Source organism: Neolamprologus multifasciatus, chromosome 14, assembly GCF_963576455.1.
Source record: "Neolamprologus multifasciatus chromosome 14, fNeoMul1.2, whole genome shotgun sequence".
NCBI classification, from domain to species: Eukaryota; Metazoa; Chordata; class Actinopteri; order Cichliformes; family Cichlidae; genus Neolamprologus; species Neolamprologus multifasciatus.
In genome coordinates, this window is record NC_140452.1 from 13,487,853 (window position 1) to 13,508,195 (window position 20,343).

Sequence of the window (20,343 nt, forward strand, 5' to 3'; positions counted from 1 at the left end):
TTTCTAATAGTGTAAATTTCAAGTAGAAAACAAACAAGGGGGAAAAATCAATAAAACAGAACGAACACAAAACAATCACAAAAACGATAATCTCTTTGATATATACTAGTGTACATTCAAAATAAGCTTTTTTGGAGTACATAAATACTACAAAAATATCTTTGTGTTCACTCAAAACGTATAACAAACCCAACACTGCACGGTTTACAAGAACCAGTGATCCACACTTTCTTTCTGCTAAAAGCGATATTGTATTTCAATTTGTCCGTGTGTGTCTTGTGTAGGTTTGACATCACTTGTGCCGTTCAGTGTGTAAATTTGAAAGGGTTTTTTTTTTCTCTCTCCATACATTCCGTATTAGCTCTCTGGTGTGTAAAATACTGCAGTTCAATCATGCTTGTTAATTTTTTAGTACAACTGTGTGCTTCTGGTTACAAAGCAGGTAGAAGTAGCAGTGTAGTCTTATATGGAGAACAGCAAGGTGGTCCCTGGACTGACCACGTAGCATTCTTAGATCCCCCCCCCAACTGACTTGGTTGGACGAACCGGTCATAGACACGTCAACCGTAAGGTCTGATGGAAAAAAAATAGGTAGGCAAATGAAGTCCATCATAACAGCACCGGATAGTGACCGGGTTCACAACAAACAAAATTAAATATAGTAACATTATTTAGCGTTTATCTTTGCTATCTTGTAAATTAGGATTCGTGATGAATTGCCCGAATACGCATGCGCACTAAGTCGTGTAAGCGATGGCGACATTCCTGCTTTTTATGCGAGGAACGGGGTTGGATGGAAAGTTATCTCGATAAAACTGAGGGTTAGACAAACGTTATCGATACTTTGCATCGTCACAGTCGCTCGCTAGCTACTTCGACCGTTTTAAGGTGCTGTTAACGCGAGCCTGCGTCGTTCATGAGAAGACCGCATACTATCTTGCTAACTGTTAGCTAGGTAGCTTACGATAGTATGTCACACTTTGCCTTGTCTTGTGTTTGTCTGGGTAGCTAGCAAGTTATCATCAGCTTCAGGTTCTGCAGAAAGTTGCTGGTCATCCAAGCTTGCTGACGTTAAACATTTCGGGGAAGAGCTGCATAAGACTCATCACTGTGCATCGGCTTGTTCAGCAAGACTGCTGCTCTGCCAACTGACTGGGTGAGTAACGTTAGCTGCGCTTTTGGTAATAAGTCTTGTTTTGCTACAACGAACAACATATTGACGATATCATTTTAAAGAAGTCGAACTAACCTGTAAGGTTATTGGTTGTCAGTACGTTGGCTACAATAAGGCTGCAGTTAGATAACTATTAGCTATGATATAACGCTAAGCACACACACCTGTAGCCAAAGTAAACAGTCTCGGGTGCGAGATAGTTAACCTTGTTAAAGGAGCTAAAAAATACCAACTGATACTGTGACATAAAATAGACGGAGCTCGTGCGTGTAGTTGACCGGCCAGGTAATGTTAAACGAGTGTCAACGACATTGCTACGTCAAATACTTTCAGTCAAAGGATGACCAGCTGTTACCCCGTGTGCAGATGTCTGGTACGAAAATATGTGCTACAGTTAAATTTACGCATTACAGTTGAGCAAAAACTAGCGCGTGACCTGCTATTAAACAACGACAAGAAATATCATTACCACAATTTTGTGTGGCTGATAATTAAAATGAAAAGCTAGTTCAAATCTTAAAGGTGTTTTCCCGTTTTCTCTAAAACTGCAACTGAAAAACAGCTGGTGTGTCCTTGTCAACTGCTCTGTAGCCACAAACAAATGTGAGGCACAATCAGGGCAACAACAGATGTAACATCTGTTATCTGTTGTTATTTCGATACAGATTTCTTGCAGCGCAACTATAACAGGAGTTACAGCTGTTTTCTAGTTGTAGGTGGTGACTACTGATAGGCTATAGTTCTGAAAGTTTCAGATAACTCAAAAAGACTGAAGTATATACGCCTGTTCTGCTACTGCTGTCACTGCATCTGTTTGATAATCAAAATCATAATGTTCCACTTACCACAATCAAATTTGGAAAATGTGTAATAAACTTTCAGATCATCTTTTCCCATACGAGGGGAAAAAAAAGAAATTTTGACTTTAACTGCGTAAATGGTGGGTGGTCAGAGGAAATATAAAGAATTGCCTGTCATTCGGGATTTCCCTTAGTTGCTTCTCATTTTACTGACCTCCAGGTAGCTGTTGTCACTGTGGTGTTGGCAAGTAATTTACAACTAGAATAAAATTACCAGACAACCTACCAGCTGATTGCAGTGATTGGCTTGGAGGCCTCAGAGCCACACAAGTCTGGCATTCATCTAAAGCCTGCTAGTGTTACAAAAATTAACCACATGGCAATCTCTCATGGCTGTATAAATGGTTCTGCAGGCCTAGTTCATTGACCATCACACTGTAAACTGACTTTGTTGTTTGGGCTTAAGGAGGGGAGGGACTAAAGCGAACGGATAAGCCAGATCACAGTGAGGTTTAGGCACGCATGCGCCAGAGAGTAATTAAGTTCAAGGACACGTTACATTTCTTTCATGCTGTTCTGTTGCTTTTCACAGGAATTTTATTAACTATGTAATGATTGTATACATTTTATTTACAGTTGGGAAATCCTCAGTGTATAACTTTGGTATTTTACTCCCATGTCAGTGGAGTGTTGAATAAAAAATATTTTTGTTTTGTTTGTTTGTTCTGTATTGTTTTGTTGTTTTCCCTAGAAATTCTCACATGGTCTAACTTTATTATGCATTTTTTGAGTGTTAGTGTTAGAGTTTAGTAATTAATCACTGAATGGTCAGCTTTTAGGTATATTTGTTATGCAAGGGGTTTGTGTTTGCCAGGACTCCTATATACCAGACTTCTGCTATTACTGAGCACTCAAAGTGCTTTTATGGTGCAGTCATAGATCAACTGCATGTGTTTGTGTTACTCATGTGAATCTGGTCCCACTGGAAGCCTACAAATATTTGCCTGCTATAGCCAATGGTTCAAGGATGACCATTATCCATTATCCAGTGGCGATCGTGGCTCAAGAGTTGGGAGTTCGCCTTGTAATCGGAAGGTTGCCGGTTCGAGCCCCGGCTTGGACAGTCTCGGTCGTTGTGTCCTTGGGCAAGACACTTCACCCGTTGCCTACTGGTGGTGGTCAGAGGGCCCGGTGGCGCCAGTGTCCGGCAGCCTCGCCTCTGTCAGTGCGCCCCAGGGTGGCTGTGGCTACAATGTAGCTTGCCATCACCAGTGTGTGAATGTGTGTGTGAATGGGTGGATGACTGGATATGTAAAGCGCTTTGGTGTCCTTAGGGACTAGTAAAGCGCTGTATAAATACAGGCCATTTACCATTTACCATTAGAGCTGCTACAAACAATTATTTTGATAGTCGACTAGTCACCGATTATTTTTGCGATTAGTTGACTAATCAGATCATGCATCCATTGGACGTAAAACTTACAGCTTATTGCACCAGCATGCATCTGCTCTTATATAACTATCATTAGCTTACAGCTTTAAGTGTTTAAGGTATGTGCTAACTAAAAATAAAGACAAGATGATAGTTTATTAAATTTAAATGAAATTTGCAGATTGTTTCAGTGGAGTTTAATAAACTCAGCCATCTGCTCCTTGCTATCTAAAATATAACAGGACACCGGAGTATATTCTCGAGCATCTCACACTTCTGATAATCAGTTGTCTGCTTGACGTTTATTAGCTGTGTAAAAACTATAACTTTAATCTCAGCCAAACCGATTTTCTCAGGAACAAATAAAATACTGAAAAAAGGCAAACTATAACATTTTTAAGTTATCTAAGTGACTTATATATCATGTTTAACCTGAGTAGCCAAAGACGGCGGTGGGTTTGAAAACAATTTGCCGGGAGTCCGGTGTTCCCACCAGCTCTAGTGAGCCTTGAACCCTGGCTAGCTATCGAGCTGGTGGGTAACAGACTTCTCCGAAAATGTTGGTGCGCTTCTGAAAATATGTGGTGTCTTGATAAACTGAGCAGATATTTGAAGCTTACACAGCTACATTCTCGCTTGAAAATATGTTAAGCGTTTATTTTGTGACCCAAAAAGAATAATAAGAGTAATATTAAAACTAACTAGCTGCCGCCATTGTTGGAAACTGAGCAGGGCCGCGCTATGAGTTCTGGGATAGGTTGGGCCACGAAGTATACACCCGACCCATCCTTCAAATCTGGGGAAATGAAGGGCGCATTTGTCAGAGTCTTCGAATTTGGACAGTTTTCGTTGTGTCGCTGTAACGTAATCGGCCTCCAAATGTGGGCACCGGAGGATGCGGTTCCTGAATTTGGACAGCTACGATACCGGACACTGCTTCTTCTTCTTCGGGGTTTAACGGCAGCTGGCATCTTGTACATGCAGTGCTGCCATCTTATGTTTCAGCCCGTTATTACACTCTTAAATCCTACTACTTATTCCTGCGTCTTTTGGGATCCTACAAAGCTTCAAACGGCGCGTCAACTATTAAATTAGTCGTCAACGATTTTGATAGTCGACGTAAGCGTGACTAGTTGACTAATTGTGGTAGCCCTAATGACTATGACCAATAGCTGGAAGCAAGTTACAGTAAGATATTTTAACAGCTTACTACAAAGTTTTCTTAAGCCCTCCTTCTTTTTAAAACTGAAGTTGAACCATAGAACTCCATTTGCCCTCAAATTCCAATGATAAGCTTATCCACAGTCCTTGAGAGAAGTCCAGCTGATGGTCTTTAGTGACACAGCATGATGTATATTTTTCATCTAATTTTGAAATATTTTAACTTGCGTGAATTAGGATTCCTCTCTGTTCGTGTCACCCAGCACAGATTTGTTTAAATTTGCTTCATTACATTGTTATTGTATGTATTCACGGTGCATGAAAATGCATAGTAAGAGGTCAACACACACACACACACACACACAAGATATTCTTGATATCTGATTAAAAAGTTATTAAACGAGGAAAAAAACTGACCAGTTGGCTAGTGTGATGTAATTAAGTACTCAGTAAACAGCCAAAATTGAGCCTTTTGAAATGGATGAGGGTCAAATATTGGCTATACAAAGATTGTGTGTATATTTAAAAGCCATTTGAAACTGTTAGTCATATTTTCCAGTAATCAAATTGACTTTTAAATGTCACTGAAATGTGTGGCATTTTGTAACATGCACCAAATTGTACAAACATCATGGCGGATTATTTGTTTGCTGAATGGCTATCATTAACAGTGCCAACATCAGCAGTCACAGACCTAACGTCTTAGAATCAGTAAAGATGTCACTGGCATTGTACATTTAATAAAAAAAATAATTTCCTTAACCCAATACAATTTCTGGTACAGACTGTTAAGGACAACGTTTAAACATCACATACATAATTTATAAAGCTATTTTGGTCTTTGCACTTTAAGCACTTTGGTGTTCAGCATGTTAAACGCAGACTTGAGGAGGTGGTTATCGAACCACCAACTGTGTGTGTGTGTGTGTGTGTGTGTGTGTGTGTATACAGTTTCACTGTGAATCATTGAACACTCTCTAATCAAGAGAAATAAACAATAAAGACTCTAAAAACATTTTAACTGCACGGCACTTTTTACTCTGCATTTAGTCTTGGGTTTAGACGTGTCAAAATGCCATCCTCAACTCATGCATCAGCGAAATATCTTTCAATAGAGTTTATGTTGCTGGAAGTGAGAAACGATGGATGTATCCAGAAATAAATTAAGCTTTGCACCAAATTGCCACTCACTGTAGTTCATCTTAAGGCCACTCCTTAGGACATGTCTGTGTCTTAATTTAAAAAATGCGTGTCAAGTGTTGTGATTTGACCCACTGTTTTGAGTTAGAGCTTGATTTGAAGTCCAGTTTTCCAAGACATTACATATCCCTATACCTCTCGGCAAAGCAAAAATGAGCTTACTAAAAACACACTGAGCCAGCATTGGCAAATTTATGCACATAGCAGGTCAAGTAATCAAGCTACCACAATAAACTTGACAAAATACTGCAAAATATTGTTTCTCCTTAGCAAACAGAAGGGAACTTTGTGTCTTTAGAGCAGTCACAGTTTTTGTCAAACGCCCCAAAAGTCAGAATCAGTGGTGCTCATGAGAGTAGGTAAGCAAGCTGTCAGTCATGACTATCAATGAATGGTTTACATGGAGACATTAGAATATTAGAGTAATTAATTTTTTTTTTTTTTTGACCAGACAGCCAATTCTGTCATTGCAAGGTGGTGTTGTTGTTTTTGTTTGTTTGTTTTTTTTTAAATAATTGTCATCCCAAGTCAACTGTAGATGCTAAACTTGGTTGTTTAATGTTTTTTACACTGTGGCCAACATAGGCTAAGTCCACACATACCCGGGTATTTTTGAAAACACAGATTTTTCTATGTGTTTGCACCTTTCGTCCAAAAACGGTGTTTTCGGTCCGTTTTCAAAAATACCCATGTACGTGTGGACGTAGCCATAGTTTAGCCCCTGTGTACATAAAAAAACAAAAACAAAAAACAAACCAAAAAAAAACATGTCACTAGAAATTCCCAAAATGATCAGTGATAATCTTGTCATAATTCAGAATTCAGTTAGTTTGATCTAATAACTAGGGGTGGGCGGTATAAATTTTATCCGGTAGAATATAAATTCTGCCAACGGTAGAGATTTTGACTATACCGCTCTACGGCGATAGCGCATGTTGATGGTGTCATCAAGCTGTGCCTGTTTTGGTCAAAAGCATTGCAGTGGCTGCAAACAACATCATCTGCAAATCATGCCAGGCAACAGTAATAGCAAAGAGACGAGGCACTTTTGGAATATGGGGAAAGCCAAAAACTGCGCTTCCTCCACTTCCATACCATTGATTCATTAATGCTGAATTCTCTCGCAGCTGCTCTATTCCCATGTTGTTGCAGTATATTAATGACTAACCTTGTATTGTGGATGGATTATCTCAGTTGTTCTCCTAACTGAAGTTTGGTCCGTTTACAGCATCCTGCCATGTGATTGCATTTGTCCCTAACCTCATGTTAACTTTTATCGAGTGGAAAAGTATTAGCGCCCATCCTTCAGCTTCACTGTGCTAATGTTATGCTAACATAGGTGTTTTGCTAGTGATCACGTAGGACATCATTATATACCAGCTAGTCCAACTTCAGTAACCCTACAGAAGTCACTGCAGGCTCCTGACTACGGTAGCCGTAACACTCTGGCAATCCATCAAGCAGTGCTCCTTCATAGCTTACCAAAGTCGTACTAAAACATTTTTGACTGATTTCTGCGCGCCGTGTACTACATAAAATCCGTTTGAGGTCAGTAAGCACAACCAGAATTCATACATAAGGCACACTGTCAATTTCTGAGAAATCTGAGAAAGGATTTTAAGTGTGCCTTATAGTGTGTAAAATACGTTATACAGAAGAAAAGAATATATCGCGATATGTATTGTTACCGCACATGCTTTAAATTATACTGTGATATGGATTTTAGGCCATATCGCCCAGCTCTACTAATAAGTCTTTAAAAGGTGACTAATGATTTGATTTGATCTAATTTATGAATGTGGGGACCCAGAAGGATCAACCCTGGTCCTTCATGCGTACTACTGTTTCTTCTGAGAAAGTTGCTATGCGTTTTCTGCAAGCTCAAAATTGTGAAGCATCATGGTAGCTTATAAAGGTACCATGATTCCTTTATAGGCATCCAAAATGCCGGTTTTGTTTCTGTGACGCAGTTGCTTTCGTGACTCGTCAAGTGATGCTGTTGACAGTGGCATGCAGTCTGTTGACATCACATCTTCCGGTCAATTCAGCTTGCCCGGAAAACCCAACCAAATAGGTACTAAAAAAGTACTTGTTACCGGTTACTACCACTTAATGCAAGATTGCAAAAACCAAGTCAAGCTGAGTTGAGCCAGGACGAGTAGGTACTAGTGGAAAAGGACTAATAGTGTGTACAGACAGAGAGGAGAAAAAAACCTGCATCCTGCAGACATTATAGGTAAATGTATTTCTCAGCACAGGCTGAATGACTCCCAAGACTTAAGATGTTGACGTCATAAACCTTTTTGGTACACTTTGTACATTTCCATTGATCACTCTGTCTTCGTTGCAGCAGTACCTCTTCAGTGGTGTGAATGAGGGAGACATGGCAGACCACACGCCACCTCTGGAGTCTGGCCAGCTTCTCAGCCCTGAACTCCCAATCCTGGCCTCACCACCACCCCCAGCCATGGTCAACGGGGAGGGCCCCCAGCAGGTACACTAATTTTTGTCCAGTATTAGTCACACTTACTGACTTAAGTCTGTTGGGCCCAAGTTCATTTCTGACAAAACTGCCTTGGGATTACATTTGAGGAAATTTGTTCTAAATGGTGCTTCTACTTTATTTGTTGGCATTTTGGTGTTCAGGTGTAGAGCTGCTGTGAGTTTGATTTCATTTCAGGGCTAAAGGTGTTTCTTTGTGTGTGTTGGGAGTATTAGCTATTGTGTAATACTTGAGTCAGAGATATTGATGCCATTGATCGCACTACATAAATGAACTCCATCAGCGAAATTGAGAATTTTTCACTGGTGCACTCAAAGCACTTCTACGCAAGTAGTAACACTGGAGGCAGTGACGGTAAATTTTTTGACCAGCATGGCAGAGACGCACTTCTGTGGGATTTTTACAGAATATCTACAGTCCAGCAGTGACTCCTGTGTCATGCAATAATAAATCCAAAAACCTTACATTTGTAGAATTATTTACTATGGCTGACTGTTATAGTTTATATGAAATTATATTTCTTTTTTTTTTTTTTTTAGTAAGAAACTGTTATCAGATGAACTTAGATCTACCTCTTGTCAATTGCAATTTGTTTGAAGGCTTGTTTCAGATGCTAAACAAACTGTGCCGCTATAGTTCTTACTCAGTTCAGTATTGAAACAGCCAAAATGGGTTTTGCTGTGCTCACTTCATTTGCTCATTGAACAAATTTCACAGGCAACAGGTGCCACTTCTCTCTCGGTTTTGATAGTTTTGCTATATATGTACAGGAAATGGATTGGACCCCCACACCTGCCTCAATCATCTCTTGTCAGCATCAGGGTGAGATTGAGCGGTCCTGACAAGCCTCTGTGATATCCCTGTCATTTTGATGGTCACCAGTCCAATTTGTTTAAGTTTCCCCAACTTCCTGGGGGATGGCAGGGAATCCACAGTGATATCTTTTTGTCACTTCCCCAGTCTTATGCAGTTTGTCCTGATAAGACTTGCTAATATTAGCACTGCCTTACAAACATGCCTTTCTAGCCATTGCCGTCATTTTCCACAGTGGAAAAACCCTCACCTGAATCAGGCTTTGTTCAAACAGAGATCAAATTTTGCTTGTGGTGCTCAGCTATGGGTCTGGGAATTCAGTTACATTACCATCATCCACAAAGACCTTACCTGATTACCTGAACATGTTCTGTGTCAATGTTTAAACTGTTTAAAAATGTGAGGAAATAAAAAGCCACTTTTCTTGCCTGGTCTACATAATTACACCCCCTGCTCCTTGAAAATCACTTACATGTTACTTGCATATGAAAAACAAATACCAAAAATATGTAATTCAGCTTTGTTTTGTTTAGTTGTTTAAAAAAAATCTTACAGAGCCCTGTCAGAAGTATATAACACATTGCAGTAAATGAAAATAAAATAAAACATAAATAAAATACAATAATGTAATCTTTACTCTCTGTTCACACACTAGGTGTGGCATGCCATGGGGACTAACTTGGGGGCATGTTGCAAGGCCAGGGGTTAACCAAATACCATTCACTACTTTATACAAAAACTGTTGTTTTCTATTTAATATGACAATTTTATGTTTGGGCAGCACAATAGTGCAGTGCTTACCACAACAAGGAAGTTCTGGATTTCTACTTCCTGTTCAGCCAGAGCCTTTCTGTGTTGAATTAGCATGTTCTCCCTGTACCGGCACAGTTTTCGCTTATGTACTCCAGTTTCCTCCACAGTCCTAAGCCATGCATGTTGAGTTGATTGGTGATTCTAAATTGTATGCAAGTAGTTTGTGGTTGTGTACCCTTTGGTAACCCTTATTTGGGTAGGTGGTTTGGAATGTGGATGAAGCTGTTGAAAGATGGCAGCGGAAATAAACATGGCACTTTTTCTTTTTTATGTTTTTTTTTTTCTTTTTTTTTTCTTTTCTTTCCCTACCATTTTCTTTCTGTTGTCAAAATTGGACCTTGTGTGGTAGTTACTGCTGAGTAACTGCTTTATTAATAGTATATTTAAAAAAACAAATAAACACAATAAAAAATAGATTTGGGTTGTGATAAAAACTAAATATTGAGAACACGGTGCTGAAAATAGGAAATGTTCCACAAGGTAACCTTTTGGATAGCATCCATTATGTATGTGTTTTTCAATGAAAGAGTGACAAAACTGGATATTATGCGGCACATTTTCAAGGTCAACCTATTCCATCTATATCTATCATTTTTAGCAATGCTGTATGGGTACATGTTCTTGAAAATAAAAAGTCTTATTAGATACATAAGTAAGCAGTTGGGTGGGTCATGCTTTGATTAATATCTATTGATTATTTTCAGTCAGTCCATCAATAGTTTCAACTTTTATATCAGTGCCCTCATACAAATTAATTTGTCTGCACACCCACCTTCAGTGTTGATTTTTTTTTTATGACATTATCTGATATTATCTGACCCTAATCTTTGCATTTTCGTGTTATTTTTATCTTATTTTTGACCATTTGATAAACACAAATGTCAGAAACATTTGAAGTGCTATTTGTAGTCTTGATTCTTATCATTTTTGTGCTGGTTATTTTTATTTTACTATAGTCTAAAATCTCTTTTGTGAGGGACCAAACATGTTTGTAAGTAAGAAAAACCCTTCTGGGGTTATTTGTTGTTTTTTGTTTGTTTGTTTTAGTACATTGTGCAGATGACATGTGGCACAGTTTGTGGCCACCTGAAAATAATACTGGCATTTTGCAATATTTCATAGGGGTTATCACCCATCATTGTTTGAGTGATGCTGTAAATCTAATGTGTGTAGTGTTGTGTCTGAGGAGGTGCGTAAATATCATGACAGCTGCAGAGTGAGGAGCAGGAACCACTGGAGGGGTCTGGGCCCTGACAGAATGAGGCAGGACTGAGGTGACAGTGAAGAGGATTCACAGCGATGGCTGACCCCTCTATTTCTGACCTTTTAGTTAGACAAGCTACACGAACAGTCTTTCTTTCTTTGTTCTTGTTTTGTTGTTGTTGTTGTTGTTGTTTAGTTTAGTTCCCCCCCCCTCCCCCCCTCTTTCTCCGGTCTTGGCTTGGTATTAACGCTCTATTGGACCAATTATTCTGACTCACAGAGGAAGCTGTTGTCTGGAGGTCATTACCTGAGATGATTCTATTTAAGAGATGACTTTGGCTACAGTGTGATTCACTGCTTCTTTCCATTTAAGCTCCCTCCCCCCTTTTTTTCTGCTTTTGCCGTTTGGTTTGTAGCTAAATTGGTAACAGATGAATCAGTCTCTTTCTGTCAATGTTTAAGCCTAGCTAATGGCTTATGTACTTAGCTGTTGGCTGTGCTGATGGATATATGTTCTTTTTCTGTTCATTACTCTTTTTCATTAGACCTGCCATTTAATGTTTCTGTGCTCTTTGTGCTTATGTTCTTGTGTTTTGATGGATTTTGGGTCTGTGTTCGTAACCTAACAGATTGTAGGGAATTAGTATCAGTCCTTGGTACAGACGTCTTGCTGTGCAGTTTCTGTTAGAAAGCCTGCCAAGGAACCATCCAACCTTTTGGGAAATGTATATAATAGCTGCTTATTTCAAGACAAAGTAGCACATTTGAGAGAAGGCTTAGAAAGAACACTGAATGAAGAAATTTCTTTCACTTGTAGTCTGTGCAGATGCAATCTTGTCAGTTTTCCATTTTTAACATGAGATGAGCTTTAAACATGAAAAGTCGACTTTGGTCAAGTGTAATACTCAGTATTAAATGGTAGATACAAAAACTAAAGCGGGGACATAGCCATGAGTCTGTGGTCTGCTTGTGGCTGTGTCTCATGCGTGGGCTACTGTTACTGTGGGATAGTGAGACCTCACTCCCAATTCAGCTGTCTCTAGTGTCGGCCTTGTATGCTATTGCCAGACACAGGAGACAGGGCCTTGAATATGTGCCTCTCATAAGTTGCCAGAGGGCTTGAGATGTTGTGACAAAAATGCAACCCACTCTGCTTGTCTCCTGGTCAGCCACTGAATCATCTGTGAAGATGAAGGTGAGCCCACTATTTGTCAACTATTGTGAGGGGGCGAACAGTGCGTGACTCAGCAGTGTTTAGGACACTTTCCTCTAAGCCAGCAAGATGAACCACCATCACCGCTGCACCAGTATTCAGAAGAGACACAAGTACTAGTTAAGCATTGGCACAGTATTTCTGAGCTGAGAAAAAATATCCATTTATCAGTGCAGATGATTTTCCTGCCATCTGTGTATTTTGAAACCAGATACCAGAACAAGGGCTGAATCAGTTTGTAAAAACGTACACTTACAGCTAACATCCTGTAATTGACAAGCTGTTAGCCAAATGTTAAATGGTAATAAGTTAAACAGAAAAAAACACAACACTACCGTTTCAACATCACAACCACTAAGCCCCTGTTTGGTTGTGTTGTAATCTTATTTAGCCACTGCTTACCAAATGCCTTCCCTGTAAAATTTTTAAAAACTGCACCCCATTGTCAAATGTGTAGGCTATAAAAAAAAAAAAGAAAATATTACTGTGACTTCATAACCCTGGATTAAGTAAAGGTTTGGCTGTGTTTTAAGAGACTACAAAGCTTTTGCAATAAACTGGCTGACAGACCTGTGGCATCATTCATCTTCCCTCTGCTACTGATGTGAAGAGACCCACTGCTTGACAGTTACTGCTGGTTGGAAGCTGACTCTTGGTTTTCACTTCACTGTCTACAAGCATTCGCCTGTGCGTCCTTTTTAAGATGCACAGGAAATCAGGCTTTGCCTTTCTGTAACTAGCATTTATTTAGGTGTGTTTTTAACAATTTGGTGTTAAGTTATATGGAGCTCATTACCTGCTGTGGTTTTAGAGGGCACAAGATGACTGCTGGCAGAGAGTTTGCAGACGTCTGCAAGTTTTTGTTCTGCTTGCTTAACAGGTTTTTGATTAATTGCTTTCCTCTAGTTCTAGATTTTCTTGTACTTATGGCAAATGGGCATTGTTGGTGAGCTTTTTTTCACTCTGGCCTTTGCTTTGAAGTATCTGCTGTCTGTGAAGAGCTTTGGCGCACCCTCATGCAGACATGCAATGACACTTGACACACATTGCAGTCGTAACTGAAATAATTACAGCATTTTGTCAAAACATGCTTTCAAACGCAAAAGCAAATTGCATGTTGACAACTACAGCTGATAAAGGTGTGGAAGGAAGTAATAACTAGATTTGTAGAAAAAAAAAGCTTTTTTGTTATTATGCACTAAAATGCCATAAGTAGTTTTTGTAGCAGAGATTCTGCCCCCTTTTTGACGACACTGAATTTGGCCGTGATGTCACGGAAATAGGTGAAGCCAATCTTCAATGGCCCATTCAGAAATATGAAGACAAATCCCTTGGGTGACGTAATATCATACATTGTGCTCTTTAGGTATCTTGAGACAGTATTTTTTTTTAAAAACAAAACAAAAAACAACCCAACAACAAAATGCATAAATATGTAGCCGGGTTTCTAAGGTAAATTTAAACTTTTAACTTTGGTTGTTTTTTGTTTTTGTTTTTGGTAGAAGTTGTATGTCATAGCAACCACTGCTTGGCAGGATGGTTGGAAGGAGGGAAATCTAGAAGAAAACATGGGCAGTGGAAAAGAATAACACAAGAATTTTAATGTGGCCAAACCTGTGAAACTACCTGGGCTTTCAACTGACCAAATAGTGACCAAGCTAGAAAAATCTCAGCCAGGAAACAGACTTTGAGTCCAAGGACTGTTTTGATAGTGGAACAAAGTGCCTTCACTTTAATGAGAGATTGCTTTGGAAGCAGTACACTCAGCACAGCACTTCACAAGTGTGGGCTATGTGGTAAAGTAGCCAGATGGAAAGTGCTCCTGAGTAGGGAAAAAAAAAACAAGCCAAAAGTAACAGGGCTGTGCATTACTTGCCTAGCACTAGTTTCACTGTCAAGCATGGTGGTAGAAGCATGGCAGTGATTTTCCTAAATATGTGATAAGAAAAGATGAGAGCCAGCTATTGAAAATCTCTCTCGACTATCATTAAGCTCTTGACATCCTTTTTTTATTTGTAACGATGCACTTATTTCCCAGCCATTGTTGGAATTGGTTGAAAATTGACTCCAAACTTACACTAACTTATGTAGTTACATAACTTCCAGAAATGTAACTACATCTCAGAATGACTTAGTAAAGGATTTCCAGGCCCTATAAACATGGCAACTTGATTTCAACAACAAAATGTGCTATATTGTAATTGTGTTGAGCTATTATTGCTTTGCAGTTGCTTCAGTTAAAAAGACTTTTCTTTTTTTTAAAATTTATTAGCTCCAGCTGGATTGAAATGCACATAGAATCTCTGGACAGTAACAGTTGACCCAGTAGTATTTGGAGGTGGAATAAAAGAGTGATGCAAAGATGTAAAACATGTGGGATATACTGTCATTTATTTTCAGTTGATTATTATTTGTAGGGATGTCACGATACCAGAAATTTAGTACATCGTATGAAGAGAATTACATGGTTTCAGTACCAAAGAAAATGATCTTTGCACAGAATTACACTCCTTTATTTAAAAAGTCATTTCAAATTGTTGAGACTATGGTAGTCAGTAATTTAAAATGTTATCATTATATTGTGTTTACCATAGCTGGAGAGTAGCCTAATGTTACAGTTGCAAATGTTGCAAAACAGTGATCCCAACAGTGCACCCATTTAAATAGAATGCATCATTATTTTTGCTCTGATAGTACTGCTGGTATAATAGTTACATTGATCAGGTATAAATTGCCTTTGTCTGCATATAGAAGTCAGTGGTGAATTACTTGAATTTTTTGTTTTTCTTATTGTCTGCATACCAGCATTTCAGTTCAGTTAGCTAATTGCTCAATTCTTATTATTGGCCAATTATTAACTTTTTAAATATGTAGATTTTGCAAGGTAAAAGTCTTGAATTCACAAATTTCAAACACCAGTTATTCCCTCCACTGAATTGTGAAATATTCATATGTAGTTTGAAAACAACAATAAAAAAAAAAAAAGGGTTGTCTGGTTTTTGTGCACTGTAATATAAATATATACTTGTATTTTTTTAATTGAAGTACAGATTAATATAGGTCAAAACCATTTAAAAGGTATTACTGTATATCATTTTATATACTGACTTAATGCAAAGCTCAAACACGCCGTCAGTCAGTAGTGTTTGGTCAGTATTGATGTGTGTTTAGAAATACGATGAGCCATAAAGTAGAGAAATGAAAACTAATTAACTTTGTAAACAAGATGCCAGTGGAAACTGTTGTGTAAATGAGATGTATGAATCTATATGACTGACTGTGTGCTTTGGTAATGCTTTGTAGTTGCTCTAATACATATAACAGATTATCCTCTCTAAATTAATGGCACAGACAAGAAGACGGTTATTTACAACAGCATGAAAACCTCTTTAAATGATTTTATTTTTCAGGGTTTTTTTCCCCCCCCTATCCCCTTATGTAACGTTTCCAGGGTATCCTGGAGGGTGGAGAATCATTAAATTGGTTTGAATCATCATTGCACACGCAAGTGTATGCCATCAGCTGCAGGGAGACTGCGTTAGTTCCTGGCTAGTTCCGACACTGGCAGGATTTTTCCCTGTGTCATTTGGCTCCTGCTTCCTGTCCACCCAGCTGCTATCTCGCATCAACACACAGTAAACAATTAAGAGGAACAAATAGTGAGAAACCTGAACTCTGAGTCACCAACGGCAGAAAAACGTCAGAGCTAACAGCCACAAACGCACAGAACAGCCCCATTCTCCTGGGTAATAAAACACAGCAGTAGCCACCTGTGTGACAGCGTGTGCGTACTGATCCTCAATCTCTTTGCATAGGGCTCATACTTGGATGCAGATCTTTATAGCAGTGAGAACAAGATATACTGCTTAACCTTTGGACACACTGGTTGTATAAATTTGTGGCAGCTTAACTGAATTGTGTTGTTCCCTGTTGTGAATGTAACTGGGAAACCATTGCACACTACAGTGCTTAGTCATCTATGTGAAAAGTAACCTTTGCAGTATCCTAGCACTTCTTCAGTCTTTCTACTTACACATAAAGTCATCACGCTGTAGGTCTTTACTGCATCTGTACATTTAATACAGACAGCCAGCTTGGGTTGGAGATGGGCACAGAGGTTTTTGGAGCCAAGCAGTGACGTTGTGGATCTTTCTGCTTTGTTTTTTAAAAATAACTTTCTCCTTAATCTTTGTTGTTCTGCCATTGTCTGTGGTAGCACCTAGGCTGTGCTCAAATTATTAATTAATTCACTTGCACACTCATTCAATCCCTATATAGTGTTGGCTGTATTGTAGGCTCACTAGGACATAACTGGAGACAATTGCTTATACATTTCAGACACTACATGTATGTACTGCTGCTGAGATTGTAGACTATGCGCACCTCAAACTTGCAACTAGAAAAGTAAAGTATGATGGAAACTGCAGGTGTAACTGCGCTATTATATAATTAAAAAAAAAAAAAAAAAAAAAAAAAAAAAAAAAAATAATAATAATAATAATAATGATACACACATTAATTATGAATGAAAATTACCATTTCAAGTTGCAAATTGCAAATATTTCATAAGTAATGTACTTAAGTATGTATCACAAATGTATGTACAGTTTAGACTGAGCATTTAAAGTCTTGAATATGGCTCTCCTGTTTAAATCTGGCAGAGCAGGGGATAAGCCACTACATGGCTGAGGCTATTCTCAATGGATGGGTAATATTTACAGTTGTATTTTTGAATGGCAAGACAAAGTTTCTGAATTCCCTGCTTATTTACTGAGTAGTACATTATATGGTCAGGCAGATATAGTCTTGCAAAAGCCTCCAAATTTGGTACGCTGATTGGAGCTAAATCGGGATCTTACAGACTTGGACACCCGTAAATGATCAGAACATAAGGTATTGTATTGTTATTGCTCGGATTTGGGCATCTTCACAGCATTCTTGCGCCATATTTTATTTTCATTCAAGATCCCATTTTGAAAAAGCGTCACTGGACCTCTTGTTAACTGCTGAACTGCTTGAACCTGTCATTGCTGTTTGCAGCTATATTTGACAGTAGGATTTTAAGTTAAGCTTTACATCTGAGCTTCCTGGGTATGTAAGAGCTATGTTTGTGCACGACACGTGGCACTATCAAAAGAGGAACTTGTCTTATCTGAAAGTGATTTATCTTTTATGGTGTCTCTCTCCCCACCCACCCATTCTGCAAAGTCAGTTTATGCATTAAAAATGTTAGATGTAGTTACTCTCAAACTAGTATGTTTTTTTTTCTGCTCCTTGTATATGTGACAGGTTCTAAGGTCTCAAAACAAACGCACCAAATCCATTTGCTTGTTTCACTAATGGCAAGAGATGTTTTCAGCTTTGTTTTATTTTGTTTTCAATTCAGAGGGTGATGAAGGATAGATAATTACAGATGAATAAATAAATTTTGCCTTTTTGCAATGTAGTCACTCTCCACTTAGTAAGCAGTTGTCCATAATTATTTTGTGTGGACACACAATAATGTCTACAAATTGCATGGTTGAATGACTGCAATATTTTGGATTAAATTTTTTTTAAAAAGGCAAGTGAAATCAAGCTGAAGGTTCACTATTCATATTTCACTTTGTGCTTTAGTCCATAACTGCCTGCAGGAAATAATTTTCCTGCAGGCATAATTCAAAGAGTGTCAGCCTAATGATTATATCCATTTCTTTTTAGTGTGTGTGAACTGCATAAACTAAAGTTTACCTTTTGTTTCTCTGAAGTGTGTTTTATTTTATTTTAATGTTTTACAGTCAGATTGTGTGATTTTTGTTTTGTGGAAGAGTTTGTTGTACTCTTTGTCCAGCAGTGTCAGTGACACACAACATCGGGTAACTTGACATACGCTGATCAAGTGATCAGCACTGTCGCTTTAAGGAACGATCCATTTGGAGTAAATGAGGACAGATGTTAGTAAAGCACTGAGTACTTGCAAGCTGTGTGCGTTGTGTCACTATACAAATAATCTCTCGGTTTTGTTTCATTTTTGCTGCTTTCTGATCTTTAAAGACAGCACAAATGACACGAGGCTGGAATTGTCACAAATGCAGGAGCTCTGCAGTTGAACTCCTACCACCTCATCTCCGCTCAAATTGATCGGAGTATTAAGAGGATGTTGCTCTGTGAATGGGAGAGAGAGACAGGGAGAGTATGAGGGGGAGGGAGAGAAGGGAGGGAAAGGGACTGTAGCGTAGTCGTATATGTCAGCCTCAGAAGCTGCGTGGGTCGCTCAGCTCCCTCACGCCATTGTTGTTGTTGTGAAAAAGAGAGAACAAAGGACTCCCCATGCTGTGGACCCCTTATACCTTTGCCGGCTCAGCTGTGCCATGATCACACCCTGATGGAATGCTCTTGAAATTAACCATATTAAGGAGCACAGCAGGCGTTAACTGAGCTGGCACGCAGTCAGTCACAGAGTCAAGAAGGGAACTGGAGAGGAAACTGAGGCATCATCTAAAGTCCTCCTTATTTTTGCTCCTGATTTCTTGGGCTCATCTGCCTCCTTTTCCGGAGAGTGGCTACTGCTGATAACGTTTCAATCCCTTCTGTGAAGGTTTGGCGTGGACATCGCTGTGGCTTATTTGTTGAAGGGGTTGCTGTGGATACTGACGGTAGGGAGGCTGCACTAGAGCCAGAGGCGAAAGTGAACAAGCCGCCTGCTGCAGAGAGAGACGCTGTTTGAGCAGATGTGGCTGAACCACGCTAAGCAAGCATGAGATTTATGAACTACTTTGTGTAAATGCTACGTCCAGTGCAAGAGACCGATCTCCATATTACTGCACTCCTCGCATCTTGTCAGTTTCTTCCTGGACTTTATGCAGGAGTTCATGGAAGTGGAGGATGTTAAAAGAAAACATCCTAGCCAGATGTGTTAGCATCACAGGTCATGTGATTTCTCATGAGGGTTGGGTGAAATGGTGGAGGGTCTGATAGACCCTGGAGCATCTTTTCCTTTCTGTGACTGCGTGAACAGAGACGCTTGAATGAGAAAAAGCAATGCGGGCAACAGTAAGTAGCAGTCAAATCTTTCGCAAGCAAAATTTCCTTTGTTGGATTTTTATTGGCTGGCAGTGAATGTCACAGTATTGATTACAACAGTAATTTCCAGTGTAAAATTAAATGGGGGAGGCAATATCCTACAAAGCATGTTTGCTTCAAATCAAAGAGAGAGTAAAACAAACATACACATGCAGCCGTCTCTGAAGTAGCGAGACTTTGATTTACTTAGACCTCCCTTGCCCCTCCCACCACCTCCATCATCTACGCTTGCTGCTGACGCTGCTTGTGTGGGTTTGTATGGACATATGAGGCTCTGTGTGGCAGGCAAAGGGCTCTTTCCTCTCCCTGCTGAGCACATGAATGGGAGCAGTGTCAGAGATGGAGGTGCTGGTGATTTCAGTGCTTGAAGAGAACCATAGTCAAAGGCCTTTGCTAGAGGAGTGTAGATTCTATGACAGCGACTTCCACAAGAGTGAGGTAACTAGCTCCCACACATAGTGCCAGGCAACAAAAGCCTAGTTGCGCATGTTTCAGACTTTAAAAAGACAAGTTAACAGAATAATCAGTTTGTGATCTTGATATCTTCATTTTCTAACCTAAGCTAACCTGTTATTTAATTGAAAGGAGAAAAATAATGATTGTTCTAAACTTACAATAATACTTTGGATGCAGCTCTTAAAAGAAAAGTTGTATTGTCAGAGACCTGGAAGGTGATTGAAAATGTCTTTACAGACCAAAATGTGCTTTTTAGTTTGTGCTTTCTTGGTTGTTTTTTGCTTTTTTTTCTGGTCTTTTGTAAATGACATAAGCAGTGTGACTCATTGTAGGCTACGTAGCTGTGTCTTTTCTCAATCAACAAATTTGTCTTACCTGTACGTTAGATTTAGCTGTGGGGAGAAACTGTTTTCCAGCAAATTATATTTTATATTATCATATTGATGTTTGTATTTTTTAATGTTTTTTTTCTTTTTTACTATTATGTGGTTTTTACCTTTTTGACTTTCCTGA

General features: G+C 39.1%; 1 protein-coding gene across 5 annotated transcripts in view; it reads left to right on the top strand.

The window, feature by feature from the left end:
• Positions 1-601: 601 nt before the first annotated feature.
• Positions 602-20,343, top strand: part of fndc3a (fibronectin type III domain containing 3A) — a 46,037-nt gene continuing 26,295 nt past the window's right edge. For 2 of the 5 annotated variants that reach the window (XM_085131397.1, XM_085131400.1), the window contains exon 1: positions 19,351-19,812. In XM_085131397.1, the coding sequence (XP_084987523.1) occupies positions 19,696-19,812 (117 nt within the window). In that variant the 5' untranslated portion in view covers positions 19,351-19,695. The other 3 variants (XM_085131398.1, XM_085131399.1, XM_085131401.1) reach the window with 3 other exon arrangements.